At 47.5% G+C, this 13,244-nt stretch overlaps 1 protein-coding gene across 2 annotated transcripts in view; it reads right to left on the bottom strand.

Annotated features, from left to right (window-relative positions):
• The window catches only part of TERF1 (telomeric repeat binding factor 1), a 72,704-nt gene extending 62,433 nt beyond the window's left edge, over positions 1–10,271 (bottom strand). The window contains exon 1 of one of the 2 annotated variants that reach the window (XM_040354411.1): positions 9,973–10,271. In XM_040354411.1, coding sequence (XP_040210345.1) covers positions 9,973–10,150 — 178 coding nt within the window. In that variant the 5' untranslated portion in view covers positions 10,151–10,271. The remainder of the gene's footprint in view (positions 1–9,972) is intronic. The other variant, XM_040354412.1, reaches the window with a different exon arrangement.
• Positions 10,272–13,244: the final 2,973 nt, after the last annotated feature.

The following is a 13,244-nucleotide window of genomic DNA, read 5'->3' as shown; positions in this document are numbered from 1 at the left end:
AAGCCGAGGCACCTTATTTTACCACAAAAACTGGGAAAACTTATTGACTCGAGTATAAGCCTAGGGTGTCCATCTGCATGCCTCACTGTGCCCATGCCTAGACTGACGATTTAACATGGGAGTCTATGGAAGGGGTGCCCGGCTTTGGGGAAAAAAAAATAAAAAAATAAAAAAATAAATCGGTGCTCCCCAGCCGTAGGTTCCCCAGACAACAATCTTTGCACACTTTTAGAGGAGAAATGGGGCTACATGTGTGCCAAGTTTCGGGTCCAGGGGACCTACGACCGGCCGGTACCGGGTCCCCAAATACACCAGAGAAATTACTGTTTAACATGGGAGTCTATGGAAGGGGTGCACGACTTTAAAAAAAATCAGTGCTCCCCGGCCGTAGGTCCCCCGAACAAACTTTGCCCACTTGTAGAGAAAGAGTGGGGCTACATGTATCCAGGAGACCTACGGCCGGACCACTAAAGTCCGGGAGGTCAGGCACAAAAAGGTGACTCGAGTATAAGCCGAGGGGAGCATTTTCAGCACACACACAAAAAAAAAAATGGGCTGAAAAAAAACTCTTCTTATACTTTAGTATATACGGTACTTATTTACTAAATTTCATAACAGAAACTAAGAAAAACTCTCCCCTATGGGGGGGAGAAATCAGACGAAGACAGACCATAGAGTCCATTTTCATCCGATCCGCCAGACGGATGGAAAATAGAGTTTCCATCTGTCTGACTTTAGTAGATCGGAGCAGGTCGCATGTCAGCGTACATGTCACCGCTGACATCGGTCACTCCATAGACCTCTATGGTGCATCCGTTCAGGTCCACCTAAAAAACTGACAGGCAGACCTAAAACGGGACCTAAATAAGGCTTTATTAAAATAATGTTGCAAAAATAAAAAACACTACCGTCAGTGCAAACAATTAAAAGACAACGTTGTCAGATTCAGGTATGGAAAGAAGCACACCAGTCATACGCATGCTTCATGCACACCACTAAAACACAGGGAGGAGAAGGGAGGATGGAATCTCCAATCCGGATTAGATCTGGGACATGAACTGCACACAGTCACTGTGTAACAATTGGATCACTCTTGGAAAGTAATGCAGATAGTCAAAAGGAAGGGCCAATCCAATATAAATCCCCCTAAAACCAGAAGTGTCAGCAATTGTAGAGTGAGTGTCACTGAAAGGTAAAAGCCTGGGTGGATCCTTGCAACTGGATCAGCTGCATTCATGTGTTGTAGTGGGCTGGAGCTGCATAGGGAGGCAATGGCTGTTTGCAGTAGAATCCCCCCCAGATAGATGGTACAGTACAGGAGAGGAGCCTCTACAACTGTACAAAGCCAAAGGGAAGGCTGGAGTTCAGCTTTAACAGAGCTGCTTAGCAAAGCTGTGGCCACCCCTGCTCAGAAATGTGCTAAGCTTTCTTCCACACGTCCAACCTCATACACCCATCGTTCAGTGCAGGCGGTTACAATTTAAGGTAAAAATGGGTCGCTGTGCAATGGTAAAATAGCTCATGCTTGCAATGCAAAGGTTTCCATTGATGTAGTAGGGGGTGGGAGGGGCTGGGTCAGGCTCTCAAGTCTAGGCAGGTCCGGACATTACTGCAGAGCCTGGTCCAGCTCTGTGACCTGCTGTCAGATGAATGTGGGTTACAGAGGTGCAGAACCAAGCGTACTCCTGACCCACAGGAGAAGTATGGGCAAAAGAGCTTTGGACCTACTTGTAACCTTTTCGCTGACGAAGGCATTTTTATTTTATTTTTCACACAGGTTTAATAAATAATTTTAAGTCTGAGAATTACATAACCCCCCCCAAACAGTTTATATTTTTTGAAAGCAGACACCCTAGAGAATAAAATTGTGGTAGTTCCAATTTTGTAAGTCACATGATATTACCGCAATGGCCTATAAATACACTAGTTAAAGCGTTTGTAAACCCAAAAATAGATTAAAAAAAATAAAATAAAAACCTGCAAGACAAAGCCATAATGAGCTAGTGTGACTAGCATACTAGCTCATTATACATTACTTACCTTAGATGGAAGCCCCCAAAGCCGTCCTCTTCTACCCCTCCGGCCGCAGACATCTCTCCGGAAGGTTTCTTCTGGGTATCGCCGCTCCAGCGCTTTGATTGGCCGGAGCGGCAATAACTTCACTCTGCGCAATGCGCGCGGGAGCTGTCAAAGGCGGCACAATCCATTGATAAAACCGGCATTGTTAGTGCGCCTGCGCCGCTGTCTATGGCGTACATGCGCCGTAGACAACGGTGCATTCTTTGTGGCAAATATCTCCTAAACCGTGTAGGTTTAGGAGATATTGCAAACACCTACAGGTAAGCCTTAAAGGAGTTGTAAATTTTTTTTTTTTTTTTTTAAAACAAACATGTTAGACTTACCTCCACTGTGCAGTTCGTTTTGCACACAGTGGCCCCGATCCTTGTCTTCTGGGGTCCCTCAGCGGCTGTCGCTGCTCCTCCCCGCAGCAACTACACACAGACATGCAAGCTTGCATGGTGTGTAGCTGTTGCGGGCGCGCTCCTGTGATACAGCGGCGGCCATAGATGCCACGGTATCACTCGGCCCTGGCACGCCGCGTCATTTGATGTGATTGACAGCAGCGCCAGCCAATGGACTTTCGAAGGGTAAGGCAAGTAAAACGGGGGGCTGGCATCATCTGATGTTTTTTCTTTACAACTCCTTTAATCCAGGCTTACCTGTAGGTAAAACATGTCAGAGAAGGTTTACAACCACTTTAATTTTAGGGTACACAAAAGCAATAAATTACCCATTTTTTGAGTAAAAAAAAAAATACAAAAAAAAGAAGCAAGGTTGCGCCGAGTAGATACCCAACATGTCAAACCTTAAAGTGTTACTAAACCATGCAATTACTAGATCTGGTCACCCACAGTACACAGAAATGCAATTAGTTTAGTTATTATAAACTGCTAAATTCCTTTTCTCATCAGTTGTATACAGCAGTCTTATGATTTCTATCAGTTCCTAGTAAAGCTTGTAGGAAGAATTTTCATACTGAGCTGTCCTATCAGGAACCAGGACCCCTGACCCTCTGTCATGACAGTGCTGATTGGCCCTGTGTTGATCACATGCACTCTCCCAAAAACAAAACAAAAAAAACTCTCTAGCAATACACACTAAACTGAGCATGTGCAGCCTGACTCCAATGTAATGTGTGTGGTCCTGGGAAACATTTGTGAAATTATAAGTGTTGGTGCACTGTGGTGTCATTAATTGTAAGGCTCCATGCACACTGGAGCTGATAAACTGCAGTTTATTGGAGTTTGGGTGTTTTTTTTCAAAGCCCATAAACTCCACTCTATGGTAGAGCTGCACGATTAATCAGAAGAAAATCGCGATCTCGATTCACTCCCCACCGCGATCTCCAGGACGGATGACCCGCGTTTTTCGGGTGCGGCCATAGGAAAGTCCCCGGCTTCGGTCTAGCTCCGGAGCGGCGGCCATCTTGGTACACCCGGCCGTGGCTGTCTCGTAGGAAGGGACGCTTCGTCACCGCCATCTTGCTCCACCCCACACTCCTGCACAGTAATGATAGTGAGAAGGGGGCAAGAGGACATCTTGTTACATCCAACGCAAAACTGAGCTTATGTGGTTAAATACAGTATAATTAAATCTGACAGACTGTTAACATGTTAAATTTTAAAAGCAGCAGCAAACCTGCTGACCTTACATGCTTTCTAATGTGACAGAACACCTCTGATTTTCACATTTAGTTAAATGTGAAAATCAGAGGTGTTATTTCACATTAGCAAGCATGTAAGGTCAGCAGGTTTGCTGCGCTTTTAAAATTTAACATGTAAACAGTCCGTCAGATTTACATATATTGTATTTAAAGGGTTACTAAAGGAAAACATTTTTTTTTTTTAAATAACAAACATGTTATACTTACCTCCACTGTGCAGTTCGTTTTGCACAGAGTGTCCCCGATCCATGTCTTCTGAGTAATGCGAGAGCTCGCATGGTGGTCACTAATTGCGGGCACGCTCCCGTGATACAGCAAGCGGCCCCGCTCTGTATCACTTGGCTGCGCCCCTCGGCGCGCCGCATCACTGGATGTGATTGACAGCAGCGCCAGCCAATGGCTGCACTGCTCTCAATCCATCCGCTCTAGCCAATCAGCGGCCAGGCTGAGCGGCAAAGAGGATATCGGGACCGTGCGGGGCTTTCGAGGGGTCAGGCAAGTATAACGGGGGCACGGGGGGGGGGGGGGGGGGCGGCAGCAGCAGATGTTTTTTCACCTTTGGAGTTTATTGGCTTTTTTCTGAGCGCCCGAAATTTGCGTTCAAAGTGCCGTTTTTCGGCAGAAAAAAAAAAAAAAAGCTGGCGCCAGGGCTTTTTATCCATTGGGGGAAAAAAACGCTACACTGAAAAACGCTAATAAAAGCTTTTGCAAAACGCTAAAAAACATTGAAAGGCTCCCTGCAAAGCTACTGGCGTATTTTTTATAGCTTTTTTTAGCTTCTGTGTGCATGGAGCCTAAATTAGCAGTGGGCTCTTTTCACGTTTAACCAGTTGGTAACCGCCCTATAGCCAAAATACGGCTACAGAGCGGTTCCTGTACTCTAGGAGGGCGTCAATGTACGTCCTCCCAGAGACTGCGTTGTGCGCGCCCGAGCGGGCGCGCACACGCGATCGCCGGTGCTCGCCGGGTCTACGGGACCCGCAGCAACAGCACTCGCGGTAAGGAGCCAATGGAAGCGGCTCCTTACCACGTGATCGCGCCGTCCAATGACGGCGCGATCACTTGTAAACAAACCGGCGTCATGTAATGACGCCGGTTCCTCCCTCTCCTCTCTGTACCGTTCGGTACAGTGTGAGAGGAGAGGGAGGGGGGGGGGATCGGGCGGCAGCAGCAGCCGCCGCACTGTGGGCTGGATCTGTGACAATTGCAGTCACAGATCCAGCCATCCCTGCGCAATACTCTGCAAAATAAAAATAATGATGAGTGCAATACTCTGCAATACCCCACCCCATACTCTGCAATACCCCACCCCATACTCTGCAATACCCCACCCCATACTCTGCAATACCCCACCCTGGGGGGGTGGGTATTGCAGAGTATGGGGTGGGGTATTGCAGAGTATGGGGTGGGGTATTGCAGAGTATTGCACTCATCATTTTTTTTATTTTACTCTGCAATACCCACCCCCCCATACTCTGCAATACCCACCCCCCCATACTCTGCAATACCCACCCCCCCATACTCTGCAATACCCACCCCCCCATACTCTGCAATACCCACCCCCCCATACTCTGCAATACCCACCCCCCCATACTCTGCAATACCCCCCCCCCATACTCTGCAATACCCCCCCCCCATACTCTGCAATACCCCCCCCCATACTCCGCAATACCCCCCCCCATACTCCGCAATACCCTCAATACTCCAATACCTTGCAATACGTCGCCTATGGGGATTTTTAAGTAGCAACGTTTGGCGCAATTTCACGAGCGTGTGCAATTTTGAAGGGTGACATGTTGGGTATCTATTTACTCGGCGTAACTTCATCTTTCATATTATGCAAAAACATTGGGCTAACTTTACTGTTTTTTTTTTTTTTTAAGCACAAAACTGTTTTTTTTTTAAAAACACGCGTTCAAAAAATTGCTGCGAAAATACCGTGCAAGATAAAAAGTTGCAACAACCGCCATTGTATTCTCTAGGGTCTTTGAAAAAAAAGCATATATAATGTTTTGGGTTTCTATGTAATTTTTTTAGCAAATAAATGATGATTTTTACATGTAGGAGAGAAATGTCAGAATTGGCCTGGGTGCTCCAGAACGCCTGATGGTGCTCCCTGCATGTTGGGCCTCTCTATGTGGCCACGCTGTGTAAAAGTCGCACACATGTGGTATCGCTATACTCGCGAGGAATAGCAGAATGTGTTTTGGGGTGTAATTTGTAGTATGCATATGCTGTGTGTGAGAAATAACCTGCTAATATGACAGAAACTAGATTTTTTTTTTTTTTTTTTTACAGAATTTTCAGTCTTTTTTCTTTTATAGCGCAAAAAATAAAAACCGCAGAGGTGATCAAATACCACCAAAAGAAAGCTCTATTTGTGGGAAAAAAAGGACAAAAATTTCAGATGGGTACAATGTTGTATGACTGAGTAATTGTCATTCAAATTGTGAGAGCACCGAAAGCTGAAAATTGGTCTGGTGATTAAGGGGGTTTTCGTGCCCAGTGGTCAAGTGGTTAAAGAGTGTTTTTTTGGTGTCAAAAACGCTAAAAAAAAATCACAAAACGCAGAAAACCACTAATAAACGCTCTTTTAGCGTCTTTTGATCCATTGATAAAAAAAAAAAAAAAAAAAAAAAACGCTATTGCAAAAACATAAAAAAAAACATTTTAAGGCTCTCTGCATAGCTACTGGTGTTTTTTTAGCGTCCAGGCAAGCTTCTGGCACTTTGTGGCCATAATAAACATCCTATTTAAGTAATACACTATGGGAGCACTATGGGAGCCGAATCTTTCTCATTCTGAGGGACTGCCACACAAATTGGTGCTGGACAGACCATAACGTGGACGGATCTGATTTGCTGAGGAGAGATCTAGAGCAGTGGAAACCTATACTACATGCTGTATTCCCCTGGCGGGGAGTTGGATCTGGTGAGTGGGGACCCTTGTGGGGGAGCACCGGGACCACCGCGAACATATCATCTGTGGTATAGAAACACCTTCCCTCACTGCAAGACTCTGCATCCTCAAAAGTCCTGATTGGAACTAATAGAACTTCTTTTACTAGAGACTACTTTTCCTCCCCATGCGATTTCCTGCTTAGATATTATATAGCCTTGGATTTGAGGCTGCTACTGGATTACTTATCACTTTATATTCCAATTGTTTTTCACTTATACACAGCTTATTGACAATAGGTTGTTATTGTTTAAATAAGATTGTCACTGTGGGTGGGAGTGTGCTGGCAGGTTTGCACACACCTGCTAAAGGGTCACTACAGGCTCACATTAATGTTATCACATTATAGATAATTATTTTGTCTAGCATTGGCAATTGATGTGGAGGTTTACACATTTATTTTATTTCACCGTTGGCTTTTGATGTGGAGGTTTACACACTGCATACATTGATATACTTATATATTTTCACCTATTAGTAGCTCACTCTTACTGGATCCCCAGGTGGGGCCCTCTTTCACCTTATTTGGTCTAGGGGGTGAGGTACAGGCAGCGCCACTACCCCCAATCTTTACAAGTGCACTTGAAATTGCACTGAAAGTGGACTTAGAAGCGCAGTCGCTGTAGATCCGAGGGGGACATGCAAGGAAAATAAACAGCATTTTAGCTTGCACATGATTGGATAATAAAATCAGCACAGCTTCCCCTCATTTCAGATCTGTAGGCTCTTTAAGGACTCATTCAGATGAACGATTAGTCCCATTCTCTGTGCAGAGCCCCTGGCCAATGGGTGTGCATCTACCTTGGAGCTGCATGCAGGCACACATCAATATCTGACATGTTGTCAGAAGGGGGGGTGCATGGATCCAAAAGTACACACTGTACATTCAGATCCATGCACCTGCTCTCCTGTCAGATCTTGATGTGCGATTGTGGCCGTACAGCTACTGCATCCACTTCTGTGGGTTGCCTGCATGCAGCTCTGCCAGTGGACTAATCACACATCTGAATGAGACCTTAAAGCGGGAGTTCACCCGAAAAAAAATGTTTTAACATTAGATTTAGGCTAATTAAGGGGAGCAGAAACGGGTATTTTTTTTAAATCAATGCTGTACTTACCGTTTTAGAGATAGATGTTCTCCCGCCACTTCCGGGTATGATCTTCGGGACTGGGCGTTCCTATTTGATTGACAGGCTTCCGACGGTCGCATACAGCGCGTCACCAGTTGCCGAAAGAAGCCGAACGTCAGTGCGGCTCTATACGGCGCCTGCGCACCGACGTTCGTCTACTTTCGGAAACTTGTGACGCGCTGTATGCGACGGTCGGAAGGCTGTCAATCAAATAGGAACCCCCAGTCTCGCAGCCCATACCCGGAAGTGGCGGGAGAACATCTATCTCTAAAAAACGGTAAGTACGGCATTGATTTTAAAAAAAATGCCCGTTTCTGCTCCCCTTAATTAGCCTAAATCGAATTGATTGTTCGGGTGAACTCCCGCTTTAAAGCGGTAGTAAAGCCTGCTTTGTGATTTTTTACCTATAAGGCTTACCTGGAGCTAAAATGAACCTGCACGGTTTGTGAGATTTACACCTTTTATGCTGCCGCTGACGTGAGTGGCACATGCGCTCCGAAGGTTCGGCTTAACATGCCGGAACTGAAGACCTTCTTGCCAGAACTGAGGGTATGCAGTCATCGCAGCTCTGGCCACTCACAGTGCTGGAGCCCATGATCCCTGAAGAATGGACAGGCGATGTCGGTCCTCTCAGCGGTGACCGAGGGCTGCTGAGAGGGCTTTCATAATGTGCTAGTATGAGATGCTCACTAGCACATTATGCCTTTGTCTTGCAGGGTTTTTCCCACCCTTAAAGTGGAGGTCTGGCTTAAAAAAAAAAAAAAAAAAATTAAAAGTCAGCAGCTACAAACACTGTAGCTGCTGACTAAGGATGAGCTCCGGCGTGTTCGCCCGCCAGGAAGTCGGCACCCGCGCTACGCTAATCACAGCCAGGCATACATTTCCCGATGCTCGGGTGAAGAGATCGGGAAATGTCTGCCTGGCTGTGATTAGCGCAGCGCGGGTGCCGACTTCCTGGTGGGCTCCACGCGTGTTCAATGCGAACACGCCGGAGCTCATCCTTACTGCTGACTTTTAATAAGGGTCTCGGCTGCCCCGCCGCCATCCTCGGTGAGGGAATCAGTGAAGCGTTGCGGCTTCACTGCCCGGTTCCCTACTACACACACACACACACACACACACACACACGGTCCCAGAAAACACTGCTCCCCATTTCCCAGGAGGCAGCGCGAGGAGGAGAAGAAAGGAGACCACCACAGACAAGGAAGTGGCAGATTATGAGATCCGCCTAGTAACAGCCACTTATGGTAAGTACATAAAAAAGAAGAAAAAAAAAATAACCGCTTTAAGGCCCCTTTCACATTGAGGCGTTTTTCATGCGGTACAGCGCTAAAAATAGCGCTGCTATACCACATGAAAAAACCTGCCCTGTAGTGTTCAATGTGAAAGCCCGAAGGCTTTCACACTGAAGCGGTGCGCTAGCAGGAGAGCTCCAAAAGTCCTGCTAGCCGCATCTTTACCGCGGTATAGGAGCGGTGTGTTCACCGCTCCTATACCGCGCCTTCCCATTGAAATCAATGGGAGAGTGCGGTAATACCGCCCGCGACGCGGGCAGTATTAACCCTTTTTCGGCTGCTACCGGGGGTTAAAACCTCACCGCTAGCATCCAAATATCACGGTAAATACGACGGTATAGCCGTGCTACAAATAGCGCGGCTATACCGTCACCGCGGCTGCACGCCTCAATGTGAAACCTGCCTAAGCAGCGTTATGGCGTCGACAAAAAAAAAAAAGGGTTGTCTATGGGGAGAGGTTTTCTAAAACTGGGAGCACTGTGCATACGAACCAATCAGCTTCTAACTTCAGCTTGTTCAGCGAAACGGTGATAATAAAACCTGGGAGCTGATTGGCCACAATGCACAGCTGCACCAGAATTTAAACTGTCAAGTTTTAGTAAATCCCCCCGATCTGTACACATGAATAGACGTGGTGTGAATAGATCCCTTATGACGTGATCCAAGACATACACTCCATGCAGGCAGAGCAGCCAATCATACACCACGCACAGTCTCACTACAGGGCATGCGCGGAGGAACATGTTTGTTGTTGGAAATGACAAGCTCAGCTGGACAGGGGGCGTGTCCGTGCTACACCGATCTCCACAGACCGGAAGATGAAGAATAAACACTTTGTCTCCAAGCATTGACGCTTACACTGTACCTTCCATCGCCTTACAGGTCCTCTGGAACTCCTCCTCCCGGTTCCCCGCCATGAAGTAATGACACAGGCAGGAGAACATGTAATCGAACACCCAGCCCGTAGCTACTTCAGCCACCTCAAGAAACGGAGGCTCCCCAACACCGTCCTCCTCCCCCTCCATGCGGCCATTCAGCTCCATATCTGTAAGCGAAGTAAAAAACGGCGGCAAAGGCGCTCTCTTGTGCCGGGCTGATAAGAAAATTGAGAGAAGATGCTAGCACGCATGCGCGGAGCCCGAACACTTTCGCGCCAGAAGCATTCAAATCCCGGCGAGGAGATCACAATGTGTGTCAGCGACACCTACAGCACACCGGGTATAATACAGCCACGTCCCTCGGTCCCTCCTTTCTATTACATTGCACTTAGGTAGCAGAGTGGTCTTTTATTACACCAAAACTCTGGGTTTTGACTCATGTCAGAGGCGTAACCAGAAACTTCAGGGCCCGGTGCAAGAAGTCATGAAGGCGTACATGTACATCCCCTTTAGAGCGGGGGTTCACCCTAAAAATTTTTTTCTAACATTACAATGAGCTGACCTGTGACACGGACATTATGCTGGTCTTTTTTTTTTTCCGTACATACCGTTTTATCTGTATTTTCTCCCCGGATTCCCCGCGGGAGTGGGCGTTCCTATTCACAAGGTAAGTGATTGACGTTCTTCCGACCGGCGCATACAGTGCGTCACGAGTTGCCGAAAGAAGCCGAACGTCGGTGCGCAGGCGCCGTATAGAGCCGACCCGACGTTCGGTTTCTTTCGGCAACTCGTGACGCGCTGTAAGCACCGGTCGGAAGAATGTTAATCACTTACCCTGTGAATAGGAATGCCCACTCCCGCAGGAAATCCGGGGAGAAAATACAGATAAAACGGTATGTACAGAAAAAGACCAGCATAATGTCCGTGTCACAGGTCAGCTCATTGTAATGTTAGAATTTTTTTTTAGGGTGAACCCCCGCTTTAAGAAGCCCAGCCGTGGGTCAGGAGCCCGATCGCCGCCGGTGTTACAGGAGCTGAAGAACGGGGAGAGGTGAGTGTAAACAAACCTTCCCCGTTCTTCTCTGTGGCAGTGTCACTGATCGTCTGTTCCCTGTTATAGGGAACGATGATCAGTGACGTCACACCTACAGCCACGCCCCCCCTACAGTAAGAAACACACATGAGGTCACACTTAACCCCTTAGCGCCCCCTAGTGGTTAACCCCATCACTGCCCTTGTCATTTTTACAGTAAGCAGTGCATTTTTATAGCACTTTTCGCTGTGAAAATGACAATGGTCCCAAAAATGTGTCCGCTATAATATCGCAGTCACGAAAAAAATCGCTGATCGCCGCCATTACTAGTAAAAAAAAAAAGCCATAAAAATATCCCCTATTTTGTAAACGCTAGAAACTTTTGCGCAAACCAATCAATAAAACGCTTATTGCGATTTTTTTACCAAAAATATGTAGAAGAATACGTATCGGCCTAAACTGAGGAATTTTTTTTTTTTTATATATATATATTTTGGGGATATTTATTATAGCAAAAACTAAAAAATATATATATTTTTTAAATTGTCGCTCTAGTTTTGTTTATAGCGCAAAAAATAAAAAACGCAGAGGTGATCAAATACCACCAAAGGAAAGCTCTATTTGTGAGAAAAAAAAGGACGCCGCTTTTGTTTGGGAGACACGTCGCACGACCGCGCAATTGTCAGTTAAAGTGACGCAGTGCCGAATCGCAAAAAGGGGCCAGGTCTTTAACCTGCATAATGGTCCGGGTCTTAACTAGTTAAGGGGGGGCTGTAGCGGTGGCACTGGAGGGGGGGTGGTAGTGGTGGTACTGGAGGGGGGGTGCTGGCGGTGGTACTGGGGGGAGGGTGGTAGCCATCCTCTTCCCACCACCAGCTCTGCCTCTTACTGATCCCCACCACTGATCTCATCCCTATTCCCCCCATCACCACCTCTGTTGTAGTGGTGATGGATGGGGCGGGGGGATAGCCATAAGATCAGTGGTGGGGATCAGTAAGAGGCAGAGGTGGTGGAGGTTCGGATCGAGTGCAAAATGTCATGACTTTCCGCCAATCAATCGATCCCCCCCCCTCAGAAATGATCCTTCACCGTGCCTCCTCCAGGAATGCCTTGCCTCATGGGTAGATGGATCGTAGACGGGACAGCAGGTACTCCACGAAGAGGGGAGAGCACATGATGACGAATGAACACTGTCACACACACACTGTGGTCAGGTGGGCCCCTCACAGTCACACTGACGAACGGGCGGTTGGCAGGCCCCCCTGAAGTGGCGGAGAACTACAGGGCCCAGTCGCAAGTGCGACTGTTGCGACCCTGATAATTCTGCCACTGAATCATGTGTCTGGGTTTCAGGTGGACTGAAACCCGGACACATTATTAACTACTAGCTGACCAGCCACCGTCATTATACGGCGGCAGGTCGGCTCTCCTGGGCGAGAGCCCGTAGCTATACGTCCGCTTTTCGAGCGGCCACTCGGCCTCTCGCCCCCGACTCCTGTGCATGTGCCCGGCGGGCTCGATCGCCGCCGGGCACCCGCGATCGCTCGTTACAGAGCGGGGACCGGGAGCTGTGTGTGTAAACACCCAGCTCTCGGTCCTGTCAGGGGGGGAAATGCTGATCTTCTGTTCATACAATGTATGAACAGAGGATCAGTGTTTCCCCTAGTGAGGCCACCCCCCCCCCACAGTAAGAACACACCCAGGGAACATACTTAACCCCTTCCCCGCCCCCTAGTGTTAACCCCTTCACTGCCAGTGGCATTTTTATAGTAATCCAATGCATTTTTATAGCACTGATCGCTATAAAAATGCCAATGGTCCCAAAAATGTGTCAAAAGTGTCCGCAGTGTCCGCCATAATGTCGCAGTACCGATGTCCGGTAAGTCGTACAGACGACCGAACATGTCCGACGGACAGGCTTCCAGCGGACATGTTTCTTAGCATGCTAAGAAACATTTGTCCGCTGGAAACCTGTCTGATCCGCCGGAAAATTGTCCGGTCGGACGTACAGACGACCGAACATGTCCGCTGAAACTGGTCTGCGGACCAGTTTCAGCAGACATGTTTGGTCGTGTGTACGAGGCCTAAGGCGACTTGCAAAATTACTTCTGTATAGAAGTCAATGCAAATCGCCCCCGAAGTCGTACAAGAACCTTTTTCTAAGTCGGAGCGACTTGCGTCGCTCCTATTAGAACAGTTCTATTGACTACAATGGGACGCGACTTG

This window comes from Rana temporaria, chromosome 5 (genome assembly GCF_905171775.1).
Source record: "Rana temporaria chromosome 5, aRanTem1.1, whole genome shotgun sequence".
NCBI classification, from domain to species: domain Eukaryota; kingdom Metazoa; phylum Chordata; class Amphibia; order Anura; family Ranidae; genus Rana; species Rana temporaria.
This window is presented reverse-complemented; position numbering and strand designations above follow the sequence as displayed.